The 25,589-nt window shown below is 48.2% G+C and overlaps 1 protein-coding gene across 1 annotated transcript in view; it reads right to left on the bottom strand.

The window, feature by feature from the left end:
• Positions 1–25,589, bottom strand: part of RCC2 (regulator of chromosome condensation 2) — a 119,707-nt gene that overhangs the window by 14,137 nt on the left and 79,981 nt on the right. Inside the window, exons 11-12 of the mRNA XM_086921883.1 lie at positions 6,906–6,978; positions 6,579–6,656 (exon numbers count right to left, since the gene is read on the bottom strand). Coding sequence (XP_086778009.1) covers positions 6,579–6,656; positions 6,906–6,978 — 151 coding nt within the window. The remainder of the gene's footprint in view (positions 1–6,578; positions 6,657–6,905; positions 6,979–25,589) is intronic.

Genomic DNA, 25,589 nt, shown 5'->3' with positions numbered 1-25,589 from the left:
ATAGTTAGTAAAATGGGCTGTGTAAGGGTTTGAGGAGCAGATTTTTGTTTTGATGCTGAAAGTTGATACCTAAGTTGGCTTCTCTTTCAGTGCCAACAGTTTAGGAGCCAAACAGGAGTTGTCTTGGCTGGGAGCAGAGCCGAAAGGCTAGGTTTGTGCTTTCAGTGCAGGGCGATGGCGGGGAATTCAAAGCAGAGTCCAGGTGCCCACCATGGAGAGAAGGCAGTGGTGGCCAAGAAGCCTTTTGTTGTACAGGAAGTGACTGAAGTGCCCTCTTCTTGCATGGTTGCTTCCACTTTCTGCCCAACTGTTGATGTACTTTGACTGAGTGAGCCCTGAAATGTGAGTTTTAAATGTTATAGTCCAGTGGTGATAAAGTCACATATATTGGGCACACAATTGTGTGGTGGCATGGTTTTTTGTACTTGGGCATATGGAGTTTATGCTGACACTGTGGGTGTGTTTCACCATTTTTGTCTTTTTGCGTTCAGCAGGCAAAACCTTTTTATACATGCAGGGATGTTAAGGATATATTCTTTTTATACTAGATTTAGATGTTCAACACTATCGTCCTGATGATGGTCCTGAGGATCTTATAGACCAACGTGGGACCGAAACATTGACATCCAACAAAGTTTTGCTTATATGCCAAATTTTTGTGACTATAAATTTGATGATTTGTTACGTTGAATTTCTGTTATATACGGTATTTCAATTATCCATATATTAAGCAAAAGGTGTTTCATATACAACTACCAATCCATCTCAGAATCTTAGTAGTATGTTCGTTGTCAGGCTGCAATTGTTAGAAAATGTATAAAAGGTTAATTGAATTAAATAATCTTTTCGATACGCTTTTGGTATTTGTGTAAATCTCCCTGCATATTTCGATCAATGATCACTGTTGTGACATCACTAAATTGTAATTACTTTTAAGAAAGGTCTTCCTTGGGGGACAACCTAAACTTTGTTTTTGTAGTTTCACTGCATTAAACTACATTTCCCATGATTAAGACTCTTTTGTAGTCCTATTAATAATGACGTCATTTTCACGCGACGTTTGCTTATGACCAAGTTGTAACACCTGAATCCAGGGAGTATCCTCCATAAGGTATAGAAAGGAACCTCTTCCTCGCGGTCAGTTACCTCCGGTTACAGCTCGTGAGAAGTCCAGGGTACCAACGGAGAGGTAAGTGAGAGACACGGCCTGCGTAATGCACTTTATCTAGGCACTTGCAACTTTCCATTGTGCTGCCAGTAACTTTGTGGCTATTTGTTTTAATTCATTTACCCATGGATTCCAGTGCTCTTTTTAACGTGCTGTTCTCCAATACGCCCCTTGCAAGCGAACACTTTCGATATCCGTGCTTGTCAGTTTAGGAGTCCCCTTTTGAGGCACGCTACAGATTTGTGGCATTGCACATACTGCAAAGTATGTAGTATAGCGGATCCGGACTTTAAACGTTACACTTTAGCCGCACAAACGCTTTCTGGAGTACTTGGAAAGGATACATCATTGTGGCAAACCATGTGCACTAATGTACACGTTACTTACCTTTGATAATGATGTATCTGGTAGAGACAATTCTAGCCGCAGATTCCTTCACTTAGAATTATCGCCAGGCGTGAGACTTATTCCGGAAACTTTTTTGCCACAGCATCCCTGCCCGCCGGGGCGACATCACGCGACTCCACACAGGCGTCGTCCGCGTACGTGACATCAGCGAGGCCACTTAAGCCCCACCCCAGCGCGCCTACGTCGGTTTTCTTCGCAGAACTTTTCCGCATCACAACGCGGAGCCACCAAATAAAAAACTGTGGGAACATGGGCACAGTGTGCAAAAGAGTATACAAACAAAAAACCCCATAGACACAGTGAAACACCGAAGTGTCCAAGGGCAGAGAGAGGAAGAACAGAGCAAAGCACTGGGCAGCCACCCTGCCAATACATAGACAGCAACACCCCACCTCTCCCCCAGAGACGGGGAACCTGCGTTAAAGACATGACATACAGCAGGCCTACAACCACACCCCGAAAGAAAGGAAGGGGAGACAGTCCCAACAAGCAGGAACAACCAACCAGACAACAACCACCCTAGCCTAGAGGGCTTCCACCCCCCAAGAAACAAGGGTAAGGCACGACCCGAGGGCCCCAACTCAGAGGTGGTAGAGGGGGCCAGGCCCCTAGCAGCAAGAGGAAGGGAGAGATCAGCGGGGCACAGGAGCACCAGAACCCCACCTTCCCAGAACCAAAGTCGGGGGAAGAACAGCAACCAGACGGAGCCACCGTCAAGAGCAAAAGAAGGTACTCACAGAGGACATGGCCCCCCCACCGGGAGGAGAGTACTGAGGACCAGCCCAGGGGTCCTCGCAGAACGGGGAGGACTGACGGGACGTGAAGGAATCTGCGGCTAGAATAATCTCTACCAGATACATGCTTACCGAAGGTAAGTAACTCTTACATCTGATAGAGACTACTAGCCACAGATTCCTTCACGTATAATAGATACCCTAGTAATACCCACAGGGAAGGAGGGTCTGCGAAAGGACTCCACCAGTCTGGCAGGACAGACGGCCCACAGGGGACCAGACCTGTAGACCAAGGAGGCAACCTCGTCCCTACCAGGCAAGAGGACCCCGACAAGTCAAACGTCAGCAGCCCCAGAAGGGATGTAGGAGGAAGAGTGGAGGCCCATACACTCACAACAGAGGAACAAAGGGCAAGGACAGAGGCCGAAGCACCCCCACTCCACCCCCAGGGCAACAGAGTTTCCACCCAACCCCAGGACAGGCAGAGGAACAAGAAGAAGCCCAGAGGGCCCAAGGAAACCAAGGAAGAGGTTCCCAGAGGTACCCAGAGGGAAGGCAACAGGCCAGCCAGAATGGTAGCTGTAAACCATAAACCGCTAGAAGCATGAAGGACACTGAAGCATCCCAGCTCTCATCACAAGAGCAGGAAGGAGAGGAAATGGTCGGACCTACTACTGCAGGAGGGGTAGGGGGGGGTGGGAAGAAGTCTTCTGAAGGTCAGCCGCAGGTCGATGGGAGGGTGTTTGAAGGTTATCCTCTTATTGACAGGGAGACAGTGCAGGTCTCTCAGGTGGGGTAGGGTGTGGCTGCGGCGAGGGATATCGAGGATCAGGCGTGCGGCGGTGTTCTGGATGAGTTGGAGCGGTTTCAGGAGTTTTGCCTGGGCTCCTGATTAGATTGAGTTTCCGTAGTCCAGTCTAGACTGACGAGGGCCTGGGTGACCGTGCTTGCGGAGGGTGTTGAAGCAGGAGGAGGAGGAGACGGCGTTGACCTGCTTCGTCATGGAAAGGGTAGAGTCGAGGATGACCCCTAGGTTGCGTGCGTGGTCGGTAGGTGTAGGGGGAGGGGGAGCTCCTAGTGCAGTCAGCCACCAGGTGTTGTCCCAGGCAGAGGGGGTGGATCTGAGGACCTCCGTCTGGTTAGAGTTCAGCTTCAGCTGGCTGGTCCTCATCCAGTCAGCGACGGCCTTCATTCCTTCGTGGAGGTTGGTTTTGGCGGTGTGGGGGTCTTCAGTGAGGGAGATGATCGGCTGGGTGTTGTCGGCGTAGGAGATAATGTTGAGCTCATGCCGTCGTGGGCGAGCGGTGCCATGTAGACATTGAACAACGTTGGGCTGAGAGATGAGCCTGGGGTATGCAGATTATCTCAGTGGCTTCGGAAAGGGGAGGGGGGGGATTGGGAGGCAGACGCTCTGTGTTCTGCTTGAGAGGAAGGAGGTGGTCCAGTCCAGGGCCTTCTCTTGGATTCCGGCGTCGTGGAGGCGTGTTCGTAGTGTGCAGACCGTGTAGAAGGCAGCTGACCGGTCCAAGGGGCTGAGGGCTGTGGTTTCTCCATGGTCAATCAAGGTCCAAATGTCATCAGTGGCGATGAGGAGGGCAGTTTCGGTGCTATGATTGCTGTGAAACCCGGACTGGAAAGGGTCCAGGATGCTGTTCTCCTCGAAGAAGCTGGACAGTTGTTGGTAGGGGGCCTTTTCGATGACCTGAGCAGGGAGATGGTTCAGAAGTTCTTGAGGTCCTTGGGGTCCGCCTTGGGTTTCGGGAGTAAGGCGTTGATCTCTGCGTGCTTCCAGCTCTCCGGGAAGGTCGCAGTCTCGAAGAAGAAGTTGATGCTTTTGCGGAGATGGGGTGCAATGGTGCTGCTGGCTTTGTTGAAGATGTGGTGTGGGCAGGGGTCTTCCGGGGATCCGGAGTTGATGGTGTTCATGATCTTGATGTCGTCGTCTTCGTTGATTTTGGTCCAGTAGAGCAGGCGGTTGGTGCGGGTGGTGGTCGTGGGTGCGGGGGGCTCAGTGGTTGTCTGGGTGGCGACGGCGTTGAAGCGGTCATGAATGTCTGATCTTGCGATGGAAGAAGGTGGCCAGCGAGTATCACAGGTCTTGTGAAGGTGGGAGGTCGTTGATGTTAGAGCTGGGGTTGGAGAGTTCCTTCACTATGCTGAAGAGCTATTTGCTGTTGTGTGCATTGTTGTCTAGGCGGTCCTTTTGGCGGATCTGATGAGGTGGTGATGTTCGAGGGCTGTGTTGCTTACTGGTGTTCGTTCACGGATCCAGTTTTTTTCTGAGTTTTTGGCAGGAGCGCTTGGAGGCCTGGGGGTATTCGGTGAACTAGCTGGCTTTCTTGTTGGTGTGGGTGTTGGAGGGCTTCTTGAGCGGTGTGAGGGTGTTGGCGCAGTCGTTGATCCACTGTCTGAGGTGACGGGCTGCGGCGTTGGGTCTGTTGGTGGAATCTGGGCGAGGGTGGTGGTTAGCTGGTCTTCAGTGACTTTGCTCCAGCGGCAGCGAGGCATCTGCTGGGTGCGGTGGTGTGTGGTGGGTTTCAAGAAGGTGAGGTGGATGCAACCGTTGTCGGTCCAGTGGAGGTTGGTGGTGCGGTTGAAGACGTGGAACCTTGCTGAGAAGATGGGGTCAAGTGTGTGGCCGGAGGAGTGGGAGGGTGTTGGGACGAGTTGCACAAGTCAGAGGTTGGCGATCAGGGTAGAAGAGTTGGAGTCGTCGTGGTTCTCGAGATGGAAGTTCAGGTCCCATAGGAGGATTTAGTCCGTGGAGGCGAGGGTGTGTGTACTGATGGAGTCACTGAACTGCGGTCGGGGTCTGGGAGGTCTGTAGACAAGGGTGCCTCTGAGGGTTGGGGTGGGTGTGGATCTGGAAGTGCAGGTATTCGGCGGTGCTGAGGGCGTCGTCTGTTTATGTTGAGATTTTGAGGGTGTTCCTGTGGTCAATGGCAATTCCTCTCCTACTCCGTTGGTGCAGTCCTTGCGGGTGATCTTGTAGCCTTCTGGGATGGCTATGGCGATGTTGGGTGCAGAGGAGGGGTTCAGCCAGGTCTCCGTCAGGAAGGCAAGGTCTGGGGCGTTGGTGTCGAGTAGGTCCCAGAGTTAGACGGCGTGTTTGCTGCCAGAGCAGGTGTTGACAGGATGCATCTGAGGAAGTTGGGTTCTTCGGTAGGTGGGTTGGCGGGCCGGATGCCGGTGAAGCTGCAGTTCCAGTAGTAGAAGGGTCCTTGGGTGCGCTTTGGGGCGGCCAGGCAGCAGGTGCGTGATCGTCCGGCATAGTGTGTGTTGAGGGCGCTGGAGTTGTATCGGAGACAGGTGTTGTGGTATCCAGGCACGGACGGGCGCAGACAGGCTTTCCTAAGTCACTCCGCCTCCATATGAGGAGATGTGGGAGGGAGGAGCAGCAGATAGGCGGGAGAGGGGCAGCGAGTGGGAAAGAAGGGGGGGGCGGGGAAAACGGAGGGGGGGGAGAGGGCGGGGGTAAGACGACAAAAATAGGGGCACAAGGGACAACAGTGCTGGTGGAAAATCAGAAACACGAGCAAGATAAGAGAATAAACACAGTCCTAGCAATTGGCAGAGCGGAATGCAGAATGCAGGAAATACCAAGCGGGCACAAATCAAATGAGAGCGCCAGCAGCAGCTGGCTCAAGGCACACAGGGGGGCTGCATGGCGGTGAGAGGAGCGACCTGCCTAGTGCCAGGTTACGTGGATGGTAAAATCTAGTCTGAAGCAGGGACACTGCTAGCCAAGAGCGTGCTAGGCAAAACTGCTTGCTGCAGTTTTCTCTCAGCCAGTAGTCAAAGCACAGAAACACATGAATGGTGTTTCTGTGCAGGACACCAGACATATGTAAATACCCTTTTGGGGCTGTAATAACGAAGGGGAAAACCTTGACTGGTAATGTTTTCACTTACCATAAGGCAGAGACTTCGTTCACATACTATGGGAAAGGCAGATATCCCATGTTACAAAAGACAATTTTCTACAAACTCGGAAGCCTGTGTTGACATACATGTAGGAGGAACAAGAATAGTTGAATTGAACTCTAAGAGTACAAAGCTTACGTTTGTTAGATTAATCGGTCATAACATTACTGGGTAATTCTGCAATGGGTAGGAAAGCTTATAAATGTTTAAAGAAATGGGGTTGACAGCTAAAAAAAAAAAAAAATTGAATTCATTCTACATTTAAAAAAATGCACCAGTCCATTCCTAATGCATTTCTGACAAGTGGCCAGGCATCAAAGGTAATTAAAAGTCATTCTGCTCACCTGCTCTATGTAAATGCCATCCAGTGTCTTCACTTCTTGTGCTGTCGTGGAAGATTTGGCTTTGCTTTCCCCATATCCCTAAAAAACAAAATGGGTCCTGATGAGGGTAATCCCAGAAAAAGGTAAAAACACAAATAACACATTTCAGTGGGATTGATGCAGCAGAAAGCCTTGTGCATTAAGTAATAAGGCTAAAGAGGTACTTAATGGACTTATTGGGAGTGGGGAGGTCAGTGCTGTTTAGCGTTCTGCACAGAGCAGGGATTAGTTTATTGTATGCATCATGCCACACTAAGGCCATCACGTGACATTAACAGGACCACTTACCAACTCCCCGTAGGTAGGAGATGGCCCCCAGCTTATAGTGCTCTCGTCAGCTGCCACAATAACGCTGCTTTTCCTGAAAACACAAAAAGCTCTGTGTTAACAGTCAAATAGTCACAACTTTAGTGAAAAATTAACATAAAAATAGGTGGTCATAACATTTTAGCAGCATACCAAATGTAAATCCGCTTAATTAGTTTCACAACACATCACTGTATTGCATCTAAAGGTACAACACCAGGACAGCTTTTGCAGCTTGAATACATTCTAGAATTCCATGCTTTACATACTCCTACCATCTAGTGGCTGGACAAAAAAGTGCATCTCATTTTACTTTAAAACAAATTGTAGGAGTAGACCATGTCTCTCTACACGCTAGCATCAGATCAAACCATTATAGAAATGGGGTAACCCAAAAACGGTTGTTGGACCTGGGTAATCGAAATTATTAGCAAAAACAATGGCCCAACCCGAAATAGATTATTGGCTCAATGAATCAGTACTCACAGTTAATCATTTTTTGTGACTGAATGAGTGTTAGAATTAATCACCTCTTGTAGATTTAATCAAACCACTTAAAAAGCATCCACCTCGAGAAAACTAATTTATTCAAACAGGAGTTTTAATGAATTGCTCCAACACAGCGAGAAGATTTCATATATACATTAATAAAAATTTCCAAAAACGAACGGTAACAAAGAGAGCAGCGTGCTTCTACAAGGGTGCCGGAAAAAAGAAAGAAGAAGTGATTTTGAAAGAAAGGGTGTAAGCCTCAACAGAATAGTGACATAGCAAATTATGTAATACGGCCACTGATTGCTTATTTCTCTTTTAGCATTTATACATTCTTTAACTGGCATGTATAATGTTTGTCTTTTCAAACATTATACATGCCAGTTAAAGAATATATAAATGCTAAAAGAGAAATAAGCAATCAGTGGCCTTATTACATAATTTGCTGAATTTTGTACAGCACTGTTCTTTCAACTTTAAAAATAACCCTATGTCACTATTCTGTTGAAGCTTACACCCTTTCTTTCAAAATCACTTCTTTCTTTTTTCCGGCACCCTTGTAGAAGCACGCTGCTCTCTTTGTTACCGTTCGTTTTTGGAAATTTGTATTAATGTATATATGAAATCTTCTCGCTGTGTTGGAGCAATTCATTAAAACTCCTGTTTGAATAAATTAGTTTTCTCGAGGTGGATGCTTTTTAAGTGGTTTGATTAAATCTACAAGAGGTGATTAATTCTAACACTCATTCAGTCACAAAAAATGATTAACTGTGAGTACTGATTCATTGAGCCAATCTATTTCGGGTTGGGCCATTGTTTTTGCTAATAATAGCATCAGATCAAACAGCATTTCGTTTCATTCATGTGTACCAGCTTTAAATTATTTTTTTGTTACTTTGCAGTTATTTGTGCTGCCCCTCCTCATGGAGAGGAAGACATTACACATCTGGCCCTCTCTAAGATTACATTTTTTTTTTACAAAGTAACTTGTTTTGAAGCCAGATTCATACATTTGGATTCTCTGCGCAGAGAAGAAAATATGCAGGTTATGGTTTAAAGGTACGAAGTTCCTCTAGAGTCCAAGACAAAGGAGAGATGCTGCAAGATGCGAGTGGTCACACATAACCATACACATGATAAAGTGAAAGGCGGAATTCCCCTTTTCGGAACTAGGGCTCTCACACACCCAGCAAACTAGGTGTCATGCTTCATCATAGGAGCCTGCCCCTAGTCAGGTCGGCGCTGCAATACCTGACGGGCTCCCAATCCAGGGCTCTTTAGCAGGGATCTTTTGTTCCTGCCGGTGGGTGCAGTGGGGGTGAGGGGCCCCGTGTGTGTAGATTTAGGAAAAAATAATTTAAAACAGGTCAGTTAGTCCTAACAGTCATTTATTCAGAAGGTAAACTGCCCGATTAAAAAGTAGAGAGTGGCAGTGAACTAGATGCAATATGTCTAGTTATATATGCCCTACTCTCGGTTGATCAACATGTTTTGTGCCTTTAGGGTCAGTGGGATCTGGGCACCTCTTCAGGATCAAAGTAAACACCATCTACACTACGCGGTCAAGTGAAATCTACGTACCACGTTCTCAGGTCAATGACCTATACTGTTGTATAGTAACTTGGAACCTGTTCCGGCGGCAGGGTGGGTCACAGGCACAGAGCGCTTAGATGCTGGACCCACATCCGTGTCCATTTTTAGTGCCGGAAACTGTTGCAAGTAATTACTATACTTGCCTATATCAGAGGCAGTGGTAGCAGGCATGGAACACAGAAAGTGTGCCATGTCAACTGTTTTGTCTGCAACAGGCTATCCATGATGTAGTGATTGTCTAGGGGATCGCTCTTCAGTCCTAATGTCCTTGGTACCCAGGTACCTTTTACTAGGGACTTGCAGGAGGCCTGAAGGGCCAACTGGGGAATAGTTTTTAGGGAAACCGCACTGGCACAGGGGACCCCATTGGCAGGGACCCTGTGCACCACAATCAAAACCACATCAACGTCCAGGCAAAAAGTGGCAGCTAATCAGGTCAAAAGAGGCACTCTCTCACAGGTTGCCACTATTTGGTGACTAATTCATCCTTCTCCAGATATTAGATGCTAATCTTGAAAGACCCTGTGCACGATCGCCATCTCCAGATTTGTTTTCCCTGGAGATTGTTTATTCTAGCTCATAGACTTCCCGGTCTTATTTCGAACTTGTCCTGACCTCCATTGTCTCGCCTCATTCCGGGAGGCAGGTGGGTCGCCTGTCAATCCAGAAAATGAATCAAGTTGCAAAACTACTCCTACCGTTAAGTTAACCATTTAGTTTTGAATTGTGAATAGTTTTTATATTAATCTGCCGTGCATCGATTTTGTAGCCATTTTGTTTACTAAAACACTAAACCTAATTTCAAATCCAACCACAGCTGTACTCTGTCCTACTTTCGATTCTCTATTCACTTGGATATGCACTCAATGCTTTGTGAATGTTAGCAAAGAGCAATGCTTTGTGAATGTGTGGACCGATTACCATGGGGTTGCAAGGCAAATCACTTAACAGAACGTTTGCTAAGGCTGCTCCCTTCTTGGTGATCTTGGCTTTGTTTCCAGTTGCATGCCAGCCTTCTTGAGACACTTGGATAGTCTGGGCTATCCATTTTGCAATGGTGTTCTCAGTGACTGCCTGTGAGAAAGTGCCATTTTTCTTGCATTGGGATGCCCCCACTTTTTTCCTGAACTGCTGATGTGCTTTGACTGAGTGTGCCCAGGGCTCCTGCCAACAAGGGTGCCCAGGGCCCGTGTTCCTTCCAAACCCAATTGGCATCTCTTGCCACCTATCAGCCCCTAGTAAATACCCGAGGTGCCCAGAGCATGGTGACCAGGGAAGACCCCTAAGGGTTGCAGCACTTATTGTGACATAGTCGCCTCGCTCGATAAAAAAAAACAATCGGTATATATCAAAAAACTGCCCCCCATGGAGTGTCCGAAAAGAGTAAATTTAATTGTCTTTGGGGTAATACCATTTTCAGTCTCCACAATTAGTGAATCGTTTTTATAATATCAATTGTTAATTATCATGATCATACATACACACTGCCAAGCAAGACTTCCGAATATTTAGGAAAGTACACCCGAAATTCAGTGTATACTACTAAGTAACTCGTCTCTTCCCATGACCTTGAGACTTAACCAGCTCGGTAAAAAACGAATATGCTACTTACCAGTATGCATCTGTTCTTGGCATGTAGGGCTGGTGACATTCATATCTGTGCATAGATCGCCGCCTAGTGTTGGGTCCGGATGATCTCACATTGTTGTCCTGGAAGAGTCTTCGAAGTATCACGAGATAGGTGGCTCCTCCCCTGGACTTCAGTGCGCATGGGCATCGACTCCATCCTCAGATTGTTTTTAGCCATTGTGGCCAAGATGGAGTGAAACTACGTGAATGATGACCATGCCAGAAGTATGTGTGAATGCTGCAGCCGCTACAGGCGCCGGGGAGGAGGGCGGGCGATATTAATGTCAGCAGCCCTACATGCCAAGAACAGATGCATACTGGTAAGTAGCATATTCGGTTCGAGGCATGTGGGCTGCTGAATTCATATCTGTGCATAGAATACATAGCAGTCCCTCCATTAACGGCGGCCGCCCGTGCCAGCTGCAGCAGTTTGGAAAAGTGTTTTTAGAACAGCCTGCCCTACAGCTGCCTGCTGTTTGGAGTACACATCAACACAGTAATGTTTTGTAAATGTGTGTGTGGTAGACCATGTGGCTGCTCTACATATGTCTTCCAAAGGAATATTTCCAAGGAAAGCCATGGAGGCCCCCAACTTTCGGGTGGAGTGGGCCCGCAGTGGAATGGTGAGAGTGCGCTTGGCTTTCTGATAGCAGATCTGAATACATTTAACGATCCACTTGGCTATACCAGCCTTGGAAATGGGGTTACCTTTGTGTTGTGGCGCAAAGGCAACAAATAGTTGTTTAGTCTTCCGAAAATCTTTGGTCCGATCAATGTAGTACATGAGGGCCCTTTTGACGTCAAGTGTGTGGAGCATTCTCTCCGCAAGACACTCTGGATTTTGGAAGAACACAGGTAGTTCTATAGTCTGGTTGATATGGAACTGGGAAACTACCTTAGGAAGGAATTTAGGGTTAGTGCGAAGCACCACCCTGTTAGAATGAATCTGAATAAATGGCTCTTGGATAGTTAGTGCCGGGAGTTCACTAACTCGTCGTAGCGACGTAATCGCTATAAGAAAAGCCACTTTCCATGTCAAGAACTGAATCTCGCAGGAATGCAGTGGTTCAAAAGGGGGACCCATCAGCCTGGGGAGGACCACATTGAGGTTCCACTCGGGAGCTGGTGGCGTCCGCGGAGGAATGACTCTTTTGAGTCCTTCCAGAAAGGCTTTAATGGCAGGCACCCTGAAAAGTGAGAGGTGCTGTGGGAGATAAGCAGCCATTGCATATAAATGTATGCAAATGGAAGCATAGGCCAGATTACATTTGTACAGATGTAAGAGATAACAAATGAGGTTTTGAATAGATGCATCCAGCGGGTTAATGTTGTGGTCTGCACAATAAATGACAAACCGCTTCCACTTCGCCGCATAGCATGCTCTGTTGGTGGGCTTCCTTGCCTCCCGGATGATGTCCATACAGTCAGGAGGTAAGTTGAGGTAGCCAAACTAAGACCTCAGGAGCCAGATCGCCAGGTTGAGCTGTTGTGGATCTGGATGCTGAATGTCGCCATGGCTCTGCGTCAAAAGCCTGGGTGTGAGGCGCAGCCTTTGATGCGGTACCACGGACAGTCCCAGAAATGTGGTGTACCATAGTTGGCGTGCCCATGGAGCAACCAGGATGAGAGTCATCGAGTGCTGCTTCAGCTTGCATGCCACCAGCGGTATTAGAGGTGCTGGGGGAAAAGCGTACGCAAATTTGCCTGACCAGTTAATTCATATCGCATTGCCTTGCGACTGTGGGTGTGGAAACCTGGTGGCCCCCCTCCATAATGCAGCACCAAAGCAGCATGGAGAATGGAAAGAAGAATGAAGAAATGGATGAACACCTAGTACCAGGGGCTATCCTGGATAAATTTGTTACCCCCGCAGAACAAGAGTTCGCGCAATTAGCCCTCAATGTAACATCTGGATCCCCATTGGATCCTCTACCCCATAAAATAGTTAAAGAATTTGGGGCTGAATTTTTTCCTGTACTCCGCCAGCTATGTGTCCAATCCCTCGGCACAGGCATTGTGCCGAGGGAGTGGAAACAAGCAGTTGTCACACCCCTGCTAAAGAAATCTAATCTGGACCCCAATTGCCATAAGAACTACCGACCTATCTCACTCCTGCCGTGCACAGTTAAGATCATGGAACGGCTGGTCAGTAGGTCTTTGTCCCTCTTCCTGGAAACAAATAACATCCTTGAAGAGGAGCAATTCGGTTTCAGACCAGCCCATGGAACCGAGTCAGCATTACTGATGGTACTGGATAACCTAAGAATGAGGGCGGACAGGGGAGAATCAGCAATTCTGATTCTGCTTGACCTGTCCGCCGCATTCGATACGGTGAGCCTCGACATCCTGCTGACTAGGTTGAAAACCTTTGGAGTACAGGGTATGGCACTTGGCTGGCTCCGCTCTTATCTGTCAGATAGATGGCAGGCAGTGGCATTGCCCCCGTATCAGTCTGAGTTCGCTATGGTCCCACATGGGGTCCCTCAGGGGTCTGCGATTAGCCCGATCCTTTTTAATGTTTATATGCAGCCCCTGATGGCCATCATCAAGGCTCACGGCATTAGCGTGATCAACTATGCGGATGACACGCAGCTGATTATTTCCCTGGATGGTGCCCATGCAGAATCTCTTGAGACCTTCCACACCTGCATAATGAAAATGGCAACCTGGCTAAAAAGAAATTCACTACAGTTTAACAGCAGCAAAACTGAGATAATGCAAAGTGGGAAGAATAGCCAGAAACCTGCCTGTTGGCTTTTGGCCTCTAGACTCATGTGAGCCACTGGCACCAGTAAAAACAGTGCGGAATCTGGGGGTCAGTCTTAATGACAACCTGAGTCTGGAGAACAACGTCAACAGACAGGTGAGCAGCTGCTTCGCCCTAATGCGGGGCCTTCGAAAGCTGCTGCCTTTACTTCCAGCACACACCAGAGCAACCGTGGTCAGAAGTACCATCCTCAGCCGCCTGGATTACTGCAACGCTCTGTTACTGGAATCTCCTGCCTATCTGATTTCCAGACTCCAGAGCATCCAGGCGGCAGCTGCAAAGATGGTGCTTTCTCAAGGACGTCGGTCCTCCACCTCCCTTGCTCTAGCTGAGTTGCACTGGCTGCCCGTTCATCAGAGGTTCCGGTTCAAATCCCTGTGCACCGTCTTCAAGGCAGCGCATGGTTTGGGTCCTAAGCCCCTTCAGGCCAAATTCAAGTGGTATGAACCCACACGGACCCTCCGCTCCTAATCCACTAACCTCCTTAGTGTACCTAGGATTAGGAAAGCTACTCATGGTGGCAGAGCTTTTAGCATAGCTGCAGCTCATCTCTGGAATAGCCTTCCCTTGGCAATTAGGAAAACCAACGAACTGTTGCTTTTTCACAAAAGGATAAAGACTTGGCTTTTCCCCAAAATTACACTTCCCTAGAGCTGTTCCACTCACTTGTCCCTTTGCTGTTCAGTTTCTTTAGTTGCACTTTTTTCAGCGCCAGGATGCCCGTAGGGTTGCAGCACGCTTTAGAAATGACATAAATAAATAAATAAATAAGTGACAAAGCTTTGGCATTTTGCGTTCTCCTTTGTGGCGAACAGGTCTATCTCTGGATGACCCCACCTTTGGAAGTACGGGTGGAGTACTGATGGATGTATCTCCCACTCGTGCATTTGGTGGCTGTACCTGCTGAGCAGGTCCGCCATCTGATTGTCCTTGCCTGGGAGGTGTTCTGCCATGAGGAAGATGTTTCTCTGAATGGCCCACTTCCACATGCTCTGAGCCAGATGAGACAACTGTGGAGAGTGTGTTCCTCCCTGTTTCTGAATGTAGTACATGGCAGTCATGTTGTCTGTCCGGATCAACACGACCTTGTTGCACAGATGTACTTTGAAGGCTTTCATTGCCATGAAGATCGCCATCAGTTCTAGAACATTGATGTGCATCTTCCTTTGCTGTGGTGTCCATAGTCCCTGCGCAGTGTAGTGGAGTACATGAGCTCCCCATCCCTGGAGAGAAGCGTCCGTCGTCAGAATGATCTGTGGCACAGGCTCTTTGAACGGTCGTCCCTTGCAAAGGTTTTGTGGATTCCACCAATGCAGAGAGTTGTATGCCCGACCGCTCACCAACACTAGGTCTTTCAACTGTCCGTGAGCCTAAGTCCACTGACGTGCTAAGCACTCCTGAAGCGGACGCATATGTAGTCTCGCGCGCGGGACTATGGAAATGCAGGAGACCATCATGCCTATCAACTGCATGAACACTCGCGCTGGAAGCGAGTGTTGAGGTCTGAATTTTTGTATCAGCGATTGAATGCCGCTGACCCTCACTGAATTAGACTGTGCTGTGGCTGCCAGAGTGTTTATCGTCGCACCCAGATACTGCCGTATGTGGGCGGGTTGCAGGTGGGACTTTGGGTAATTCAGTGAGAATCCCAGATCGTGAAGAAGGTGAATGGTGTGGGACATGTGGGCGGCACACTGCTGGGCCGACTTGGCCAGGATGAGCCAGTCGTCCAGATAAGGGTAGACGTGAATGTTTTGTCTCCTCAGGTGTGCTGCCACACACGCCAGGCACTTTGTAAACACCCTGGGTGCCGTGGTGACCCCAAAAGGCAGGACCTTGAACTGGTAATGTTGGTTGTGGATGGTGAACCGGAGGTATTTTTTGTGTGACGGGTGTCGCGGAATATGAAAATACGCATCCTTCAGATCTAAAGTTGCGAGAAAATCCCCCTGACTGAGCAGGGTCAGCATGTGAAAGTGCTCCGATAGGATGTACTGATTGAGGGGTCTGAGATCCAGTATGGGTCTGAGGGACCCTATCTAGAAGTACAGTGAGTAAACTCCTGTGCCTCTTTCTTTCACAGGCACGAGCTCGATTGCCCCTTTTTGCAGCATGACGAGGACCTCCTGCTGCAATAAGTGCAAATGCTCTGTGGACATAGGACGGTGTCTTGGGGGTATTTTGGGTGGAGTGGATGTTAACTCCAGACAATAACCGTACTGTATAAGCTGTGTGACCCACCTGTCTGTGGTGATGGACTTCCAGACTGGCAGGAACTGTTGAAGTCTCCCCCCCCCCCCCCGACAGGTGTTGCTTGGTCGGGGGGCAGTGACAAGGCGTCACTGTTTGTTAGTGGCGGAGGATCTGGAGTTGTTGTTTCCATGACCTCTGCCTTTGGCGCCGTTTCCACGATATCCACCTCGACTGTTTGGTGTATGTGGTCTGCGTGCCGCCTTTATAGTACTGTGTGGTTTGGGAGAGCTGGCCTCTGGAAACACCTCTAGTGCTTGAGCGACAAAAAGAACCACCCCTGAACTGCTGGGACTGCAGAGCCCCCATGGACTTAGCAGTTTGTGTCCTTTTTGATTTTCTCCAAGGTGGTGTCCACCTCTGGGCCAAATAGATGATCAGGGTTTACTGTCTGATTGAGAATGGTGGTCTGTATCTCCGGCTTGAATCCTGAGATTCTGAGCCAGGCATGTCGTCTCAGCAGGACACCAGTGTCAATAGCTCTGGCCGCGGTGTCTGCCGCGTCCAGTACACATTTAATAGAAGCATTTGATATGAGCTTCCCCTCTTGGATGAGCATCTCAGCTGCCTCTTTGTATTCGTCTGGCAGGTGCTGTAACAGGGTCTCCAGTGTGTCGTAATGTGCCCCGTCATACCTGGATAGAAGTGCTTGTGTATTTGAAATGCGCCAGATATTGGCCGCTTGAGCTGCCACCCTTTTCCCTGATGCCTCAAACACCTTAGATTCCTTATCTGGGGGAGGAGCATCACCCGTTGTTTGTGAATTAGCCCTCTTCCGGGCATTAGAAACAACAAGAGAGTCCAACGGCAACTGTCCCTTGATGCAAGTAGGGTCACCAGGCGCCGGTTTATACTTCTTTTCAATTCTAGGGTTTATCACCCTGGCTCTCGTAGGCTCCTTAAAGATCTCCCCAGCATGCTTCAAGTCACCCTTCAACATAGGCAGAGTCTTGACAGTCCTCTCCGAGACGGAAAAGGTGTCAAAAAGAAAGTCCACTTCAATGGGGTCAGCATGGAGCTGGACGTCATGATTCTTCGCTGCCCTTTCAATGAGTGCATTAAACGCAACTGAATCCTCTATAGGCGACGTTTTTACAGCATACATCTGAGTGTCTGGGGTACAGTGAAGATCACCTGGGTCAGCAGCAGCCGCCCAGAGTTCATTGGTATCATCTGGCTCAGTGTAGACAGGATATCTGTATTCATCCTCATCACCTTCACCAGTGTCCACATCTGACTAAGTGGGTGAGACATGGCCATGTGGAGAAACCGGTTCCACAAGAACAGGGGTGGAAGTGGAATCCTTTTTCTTCTTCAGTGGAATTTTATAGGACTACATTGGCTGTTCCGGGGCAATTTTCCGCTTATGAAGGGAAAGTCTGCCTGTTTCGGCATCGATAAATTGTTCTTCTTGTTCTTCCAATGAAGATTGTCGATGCTTTAAGGCCGGGACCACTGTTGTCGACTTCGGCACCGAGGACACCTTCTCGGGCACGTTGGTGGCCATTCTAGGGGCGAAAGCCTTTGGCACCACTTTCGGCGGCAACGTGAAGTGAATGGGCGTCGACGCCTTCCGAGGTTTATCGACAGGCTTCGAAGGTGGAGGATCTTTTGGGCCGACACTCGAGGCCTTGTCCTTGATGCGCTTTAGGGAGTCCGCGACTTGCTTGGAGAAAGTAGCGGACAGCTGCGTCGACTCGACGGAATCCTTCGAGGCACCACTAGACGTGGACTCGTGGGTCGGTCCGCTCTTGGCCTGGTCTTGTCGACGCGGAGTCTCGAGAACCTTCGGATCACTGAGCCCTTTGTCGGCGTCGACAGTCTTCGGCGCCGATTTGTTCGGCTCGACTGCCTTGACCTTTGTCTTCGGCGTGCCAGACTTAGTCTCGACGCCCTTGAGCTGTTTCTTCGGGTCGATAACGCCCTTTTGCTTAGTCGGTGCCGACAGGTCCGAGGGCTTTGAGCCGACCAAAGCAATACGCACTTTAAGTTTCGATGGGGGCACCAGTGCTTTCACTAGCGTCGAGACCGGTGTCTTCACTTTCGGTTTCGATTTCGCAGGGTGCAGCTCATTAGCAATGTCCATAGCCGAGCCCGAAGGCAGGGCCGTATAACTCACTGGAAGATCTTGGGTAAGGCCTAGTGGCGATCCCTCGACCTGAGCCTTTTGAAGAGTTTCGGCCCCAATATCAGTTTGAGTTAGCTCCTCGCTCGAGCTATCTTCCATGGCCCCAAAGGCCCCGTCGTTGTCTCCTACCTCGTCGATGATTTCTTCCGCGTCGAGCATTTCAACATCCGCGTCGTAGTTGTAGTCGACCTCCGACGCGGGATTCGACAGGTTCTCACGAACTTCCCGGTCAGCTCCTTTATCATCCCCGGCATCAAATATGTCCACAGGCGCCGGTGCAGTCTGCTGGGTCTCCTGGCGCGCAGCGCAACGATGCAGAAGAGTCTTCTTGGATCAAAAACGGGAACAAGCCATGCAGCTGGCTTCATCATGATCCGGCGAGAGACACTTGATGCACACCGGGTGGACGTCGATGTGGGGATACTTTGAGTTGCACACGGGACATCTCTTGAACGGACTCCGTTCCATGATGGTCTGTCGATAAGGTCTCTGGCGTCAACTGGGCTTTCAGCGTCGAAAGCACGCGGCTCTCTGGAATCCGGCTCGGAACGGAGCTGGAAGAATCGGGCACCGAACGCAAGACTATACCGACGAAAGCTAAAGGCCTTTCGGCCTTAAGAAAGTTTTATATTGATTCCAATTAGAGTGAACCAATATACATCTGAACCCAATGGCGGAAAAAAACAATCTGAGGATGGAGTCGATGCCCATGCGCACTGTAGTCCAGGGGAGGAGCCACCTATCTCGTGATACTTCGAAGACTCTTCCAGGACAACAATGTTCGATCATCCGGACCCAACACTAGGCGGCGATCTATGCACAGATATGAATTCAGCAGCCCACAGGCCTCGAACCTGCCCATCAAGGAGTGTTTATGAAGCGTGATTATACCGGTCTTTGGGGTAATACCATTTTCAGTCTCCATAACTAGTGAACCTTTTTTATTATACCAGCTGAAAATTGCCAGAATCATACATAACCAGCCCGGATATAAAAATCTGTATATATTAAAAAACGGCCCACCATGGAGTGTCTATAAAGCGTGATTATAAATGTCTTTGGGAAAATATCATTTTTAGTCTCCACAATTAGTGAATCGATTTCATGACACCAGCCGATAATTTTCATGATTTTACAGACACACTGTCAGCAAGATTTCCCAATATTTAGGAAAATACACTCTAACACCAGTGCATACGACTAAATAACTTGTCTCATTCCATGGTCTTTAGACTTAACCAGCCCAGAAACATACCTGTGACCTATTCCGGGTGACTACGGGCAGAGACAGCACATGCTGCACGATGGGCGGAGAAGGCTAGAGGTACAGAGAGCTACCGTCTCCTGCGAGCTGAACAAAACTGCAAGTATAAGACGCCCATTTATTAATAATATCCTTCACTCCCAACAGTGAAGCCTCCCCCCTATTGCCGTACTCCCTGAAGAAGCAATGCTTCGGGAAACTAGAGGTACGCCACGTTGCATAACTTACTGAGCACCCCTATCACAAATAAACAATTACACAGCGCCTTGTCTATTCACGCACTTGACTCTAAAGTACAAGTTTTCTTAAACACAATGTATAACCCTCTGATAGCGCATCGCTGTTAATAAAAAAAGTCGGCACATTCAAAACCGAGTAATAGCACTAAGGAGTTACAAACATTAACAACAAGACCACTTTTATACCGAGGGCCACCAGCTATAAAACACATGCCCATCCTGAGCGCGCGCTGTTAGTAGTATATATAGTAATAACCGCATGCAATTTACGCCAACCACAACACCACAATGAGCGTATTGACTAGTCATGATTACCATTGATAATAAGCATGTCACCTGACCTAAATATCACCAGGAATAAATTTGTATAACAACGATATGATTCACCTTAGTACCAGTGTGGTACTAATAGACACAAGGAGCAGTAAAGCTAAGAACACAGCACTACAGTATACCAAAATCACTTATCTTTCACTGAAGCATGAGTATGAGAGAGTTGACGCCTGATGTGACTGTGATTCTGTGTAAAGTATTGCCATTTTTTAGTTTCTTTTCAAAATCAACTGATTGAGACTGTACAATTGTACATAACTGTGTGTTCTCCCTTACCTTTTCCCCTATATGTTGTGTGTACGTTTTTCCTTTCATTACAGGTGCAATGCGACCTCCTATTGTCAGAAGAATCGGGTTATAAATTTACCTATTCTTTCACCTTTATTCACTTTATCACTTATTGGTCCTGAAGAAAGCCTACTGACCACATGGCAACCAAGGCTGAAACATGTCGACTGTATTTTAAATTGCACTAATTGAGTGCGCTCGAATTCATAGACAATTCCACAGCTGCACAAACATAACTTTTTTGCCCGAATCCAGACCTATTAAAGTTGAATCCCTGGCTGTCTGGGCATTTTAATATCCTCCCCTTTTTCACCACCCGCAATCCACGATCACTACTGTTTTAACCAAAGGTAAAACATCCTGGCGGAGGGTGCATACAAAAATTGACCCAAAGATTACGCACACACGTGTAACAATGAGCGGGGACACATCATATACCGCTACGAGATCTTCTAAAAACACGTGTATGAGGGTCTTTTATTTGGGAGACACCTATCTACCTACCTGCAGACCTTGGTTATTCAGGACTAATGATCCTTTCCTCATTGATTTTGAACACATCCCTGTGTGCCACGTCCACAAACCCACTGCGCTAGCATACATCAGTCACCCCTATAGCTGGGTGCCCTATGCCACTGGTGTGGGCACGGGTGCATGAGCCCTGTGGCCCTACAGTACCCAGGGCCATTCCTGGGCACTTTAAGTGCAGTGCTGCCATTCAAGAGTATATGGTGCTGGGAAGTTGTCATTACGAACTCCACAGCACCAGGATGGCTGAAGACTGAGAAGTTTGGTATCAAACTTCAGCACATTAAACACGCACTGATGCCAGTGTGAGATTTACTGTAAAATGCACCAGAGGGCATCTTAGAGATGCTCCCTGTAACATAAACCTACAATACACGTCTGGACTGAGGCTGCCTAGGCTGCCACACAGCAGACATGTTGCTGGACCACTGGGTGAAGAGCCCCCCGCTCTCCTGGGCCTCCAACAATGCACATCCAGGGAGAGGTGCTGGGACTCCTCCCCCAGGATGGGCAGGGGGAAGCTTTAAAGGCCTGCTGCCTCTGAGCTTCTCCAGACCATTTGCCGTACCCAGCAACTGGCCCCCACCAGTTCTGACCCCCACTATGGCGGGAAGACTGGCGGGAAACCCTACAACAGGAAGGGGGGTGTGCCAACCTGTGCCACCCCCACCCCTCAGGTGGGGGTGGCGAGGTGAAGCATGACCCCGGGCTCCGGCCATCTTGAAGATGGAGAGCCCTGCCAAATCACAGCTAGGCTCCTGCCCCCCTCCCACCGAAGAGGAGCAGACTAGGGGGTGTACCCATCTCAGGACAGGGACCTATTGGTCCCTGCCCTTGCTCTACCTGTAACGCCTCTAAATTCAGTATTTAGGGGCTCCCTGAACCTTCCTTCCTCAGATCCCAAGAAGAAAGAAGATCAACAAGAAGAATTCCCACCGTGCAGCAGCTAACAGGACGACATCAACTGACTTGGTCCCAGCCCCACCGGCCTGTCGATCCTGGAACCTTCTCCTCGCTAATCCCCGCGACTCCTGCGGACAGCAACCTTGGGACACCCGGAAGACCTGCCTGCCTTGAACCTCTTAAAGACAGAGACTCCCCTAAGCAGAGGCTCTGCTTTAACAATCCTACTCCTGGTGCCAGCCAGGAAGCACAAGACCAACCCACTCTGCACCCGCCGAGCCCAGCCCGTGCCTGAGTGATCCAAGACCACGAAGACACCCCCCGCCGGTGACTGGGACCCGAAGTCCAGGGCCCAAAGACCCTCCTCGACGACCTAGAAGATGCCTCAGAACCAGGGACCCCTCCAACCACAACCAGCCGAGGGTAAGATTTCCTGACACCCAAAGACACCCCTGTACCTGGTGCCCTGCGGCTCCCTGTGCCTCCCTTTGGGGGTACCTACCTCTTCTCCAAGATCCCAACTAACCTCACGAAGTGGTGGTCGCACCTGAAGAATCACCGTCCCGAGCCTGCACCCTTTGTTCCCTTTCCCCATTGAATAACGTTGAGCGCCTGACGGCTCAAAAGCACCCTGCACACAGCCGCCCGAGTGCCTCTGGCCGTGCAGCCCTGTCCTACTTCCCCATTTGTCCGGAGCAAGTGACCAGGAGCCCAGCTCCTACAGCCGTGTGTCCTGCTAGCCAGCAGCCAGCAACCGAAGGCCCCCTGCCTCTCATTGGATAACATTGGGCCCAACTACCTCTGCATCTGGCTGCCCCTGTGCCGCTGAGGGTGAACCAACTGTACTTACCTGACCCTGGGGGACCCCTGAGTCTATGCCCAGAACCCAGTGTGAAGTTTTGAAAACTTAAAATATTACTATAAAAACAGCCGAATTCCGAAGTACTCACCTGTGATCAGGAGGGAAGGCAGTACTGTACCTTGTAGCCCATGACCGAACAGCAAAGTAATCCTAACCGGGTTTGCTAGTAACCTGAATTTTCTCCATCAGAATCCATGGTCTGCTTTTCTGTGAAATTTCTTCCATGTGTCTACTTATGAAAACTTTAGATATTCTTTAAAAATCGTACCAATTACTGAAACGCAATTACTTACCTGTCTTAAGTAAAGATCCCAGTGCTGGACCTAGGAGCCCAGTACTTCATTGCAAAAGTAACAAGAACATACTTTACCTGTAACCTTAATTTTCTCCCAATGGATAACATTGCCAGATTTTCACTGAAAAGTGTGAACTTTCAAAATATCTTTATATTCCTTAAAAATCATTGCAATAACCAAAACGTTTTTACTAAACTGTTTTCCGCTTAGACCCCAGGACTGAATCTAGGATCCAGTCCTGGAATTGCAAAAGTGATCTACAAAGTAATCAACTGTAATTGTGTAGAAAACCTATTGAGCTCAATGCTAAATTGTGTTTAGAACTGTGTTGCCTACTGCAACCCCTGAACTTAGTGTTTACAAAGCCATTCACTTTCTGCAAAGTAATTATCTGAGATCACTCATTACTGAGAAAAGCATATTTTTATACCAGTTGGTTCTAAAAAATAAAACTATGATATCTTGTGATATAAAAACAATTGGCCTTGAGTTCAATCCTTGAGTGTGTGAAACCTTTTGCTGACTGAGTGTGTACAACAAATACTTTACACTGGCCTCTGGTACTGCCTTACTGCTCGACCAAGCTACCACTTTTGAGAGTAAGGTCAGCCCTGACTTAACCTCGGTTATACTTCTGGGGTTTGTGGTCTCTATACACACACAGTACCTTACTTTGGTCCAGTATATAAAAAGCCATTTTCTCACACTGCCCCCCACGGCCCCCTTGGTTTTTGTCTGCGAAGGACACAAAGAACCATTTCCCCTTTCGGAGTGGTTTGGTTCGCTCTAGGTATGGCCCCATCAGGGTGCATATTATAGCTCCGCCCACGTTCAGTGTATGCAGGGCTGTTTCAGCTGGAATCTTTAATTAATGGAAGAAGCTAGTTATGTTATTGAATTGCTTAGTTTATGTGAAACTGTAATTGCATGTATGGTTCCTGGGTGGTTAACTGCTAGCAATTCACTTACTCTAAACTGCAATGTCATAGCAATAAGGAAGGCTGTTTTAGTGCGACAACTTTTAGTGCGGTCCTGTGAAGGGGACAAAGGGATCTTTCATCATGTGTTAGCACCTCGTTTAGGTTCCACATGGGTGCTTGAGCTTACCTTGGTGGGGATATTCTCAGCCTCCTCAAGGAACCATTTGACTACTAGTGTAAAGTTCTGCCTATGTGGCCGCTTCTGTAGGCCACTATGGCTACTAAATGCGCCTTTAATGAGGTGCAACTCAGTTTACTGTCAAGCAGGGGGTAAGCTATCCGGTGGATGTGGTGTCCTGCTTTGGAAGAGGCTAGACTTCTGGCAACATATTGTCTACCTTACAAATTTGGCTGCGCAACATTTCCTTGTACCGGACCATCTGGCCAAAGTCTCTGAATTCGGTCCTCAGGAGCCAAGCTGCTAGGCAGGTTTCTGGGTGGAGAACCCTCCCCCCCCTTGCATGGATACTAGTCGTGTGACATTGGAAGTCTCTGCATGTTGCTAATTTCCATTTCTATCAGTTCTGAAAACCATGCCTTACAGGCCCACTGGGGGCGATGAGGATTAATGTCATAAGCAAATGTTTGCACTTGTTAAATCACTAGTGGCAATGGTGCATTAGTGGAAAAGCATTTGAAAATCTCCTTGACCAGTCTATCAAGAGTGCATTCCCTAGGGAGTGGTGATGTGGGCGAAGAGTTGGCATTTTGCATTCTGTGGTGACAAACAAGTCCATCTCTGGTGCCCCTCACTTCTACAACACCTTATCGACCACAGACTTAGCTTCCACTCCTGCTAGATGCTTGTGGGTGGAGCTTGTCCACTTCCATGTTGCCTACTCCGAGTAGATGTATTGCGGTTTGAGTTATTTTGCCTTTCAATGGCCCATTTTCACGTTTCTTGCACTAGTTTTGGCAGGGTGAAGGATGTTCCCGCTTGCTGAGCTAGAACCTAGTTGATGTGCCATTAGTTTGCATTTGTATCAATTTCGCACATAGCGTTCTTGGCCTTAAAAGCATTTCAGAAGAGACTAGCTTTAGTTTCAGGATGCTTATGTGGTGTATCGCATGCTCTGGCTTCCAGACTCCTCTGATGTTGAATCTCTCCTTGTGTGCTCCCCATGTTGTGCCACAGGAGACCGTAATGATGGTCCCAGTCAAACCACAACGTTATTTCTTCCTGTACTTGTGTGCCAACCACTAGATCCTCCTAATTCCATACTGCCTGTGATCATTGGTTCTGGATCCATTCTTTGATCAGTCTTGTGTAGCCTTGCATATGGGAACAGTGGGATGAGGGAAGCTGTTAGGCTCAGCATCTTACACTCCCCCCATCCAGTATGGGTGACCGACCATTGCAGTAAAAGAGTGCTTGTTGTTTTATTGCCAGTACTCGTCGGTAGGAACGCTCTAGTGTTGTATTAATTCTTGCTCCTAAGAAGCTAGACTCCATTTCTTTTGTAGGTGATTATTTTACTGTGTTTATTTAGGAATATGGAATGTTTCCTTCACTATTTTAAGGCTGTCCGCACACCTGGAAAAGGAGCTTGAGCTTGCCTTTACCAGCCAGCCAACCGTCTAGGTAGAGCTACACGTGTATTCTTTACGTGCACCACTACAGTTACTAACCATTTTGTGTACACCGGGGATGCTGAGTTTATTGCACATGGTAGTACTCTGAACAGGTAGCGTTTTTTTGTCGATTATGAAGTTTTGGAATTTGTGTCCGCAGTTTACATTGATGTGCAAGTATGCATCCTCCAGGTCTAGAGTTGCCATGTAATCAGCATCCCAAAGCTGCAGAATGCCTTCCTGTTAGCTTGGTCATCGTTAATTTTGCAGCTTTATGAACTGGTTTATGAAGTGAAGGTCTAATATTGGTGGTAATGATTTGGAATCGGGAAGTATAGAGAATACTTCTCATGGTATTACTTCTATTGCCTGTTTCTGCAACAGTAATTTCACCTCCTGTTGATCAGTTTTTTCCTCTTCCATAGGTTTTCATTATTTTGATTCTCAACGAGTGGGGGGGGGGAAGCATGGGAGACTACGTGGGATGAGTTATTATTTCTTGATTTCTTGCCATGTTAAGTATCCATTTGACTGATGTGACT

Source organism: Lissotriton vulgaris, chromosome 5 (assembly GCF_964263255.1).
Source record: "Lissotriton vulgaris chromosome 5, aLisVul1.2, whole genome shotgun sequence".
Taxonomy (NCBI): domain Eukaryota; kingdom Metazoa; phylum Chordata; class Amphibia; order Caudata; family Salamandridae; genus Lissotriton; species Lissotriton vulgaris.
Note: the sequence above shows the minus strand (reverse complement) of the source record. Positions and strands in the feature narration are given on the sequence as shown.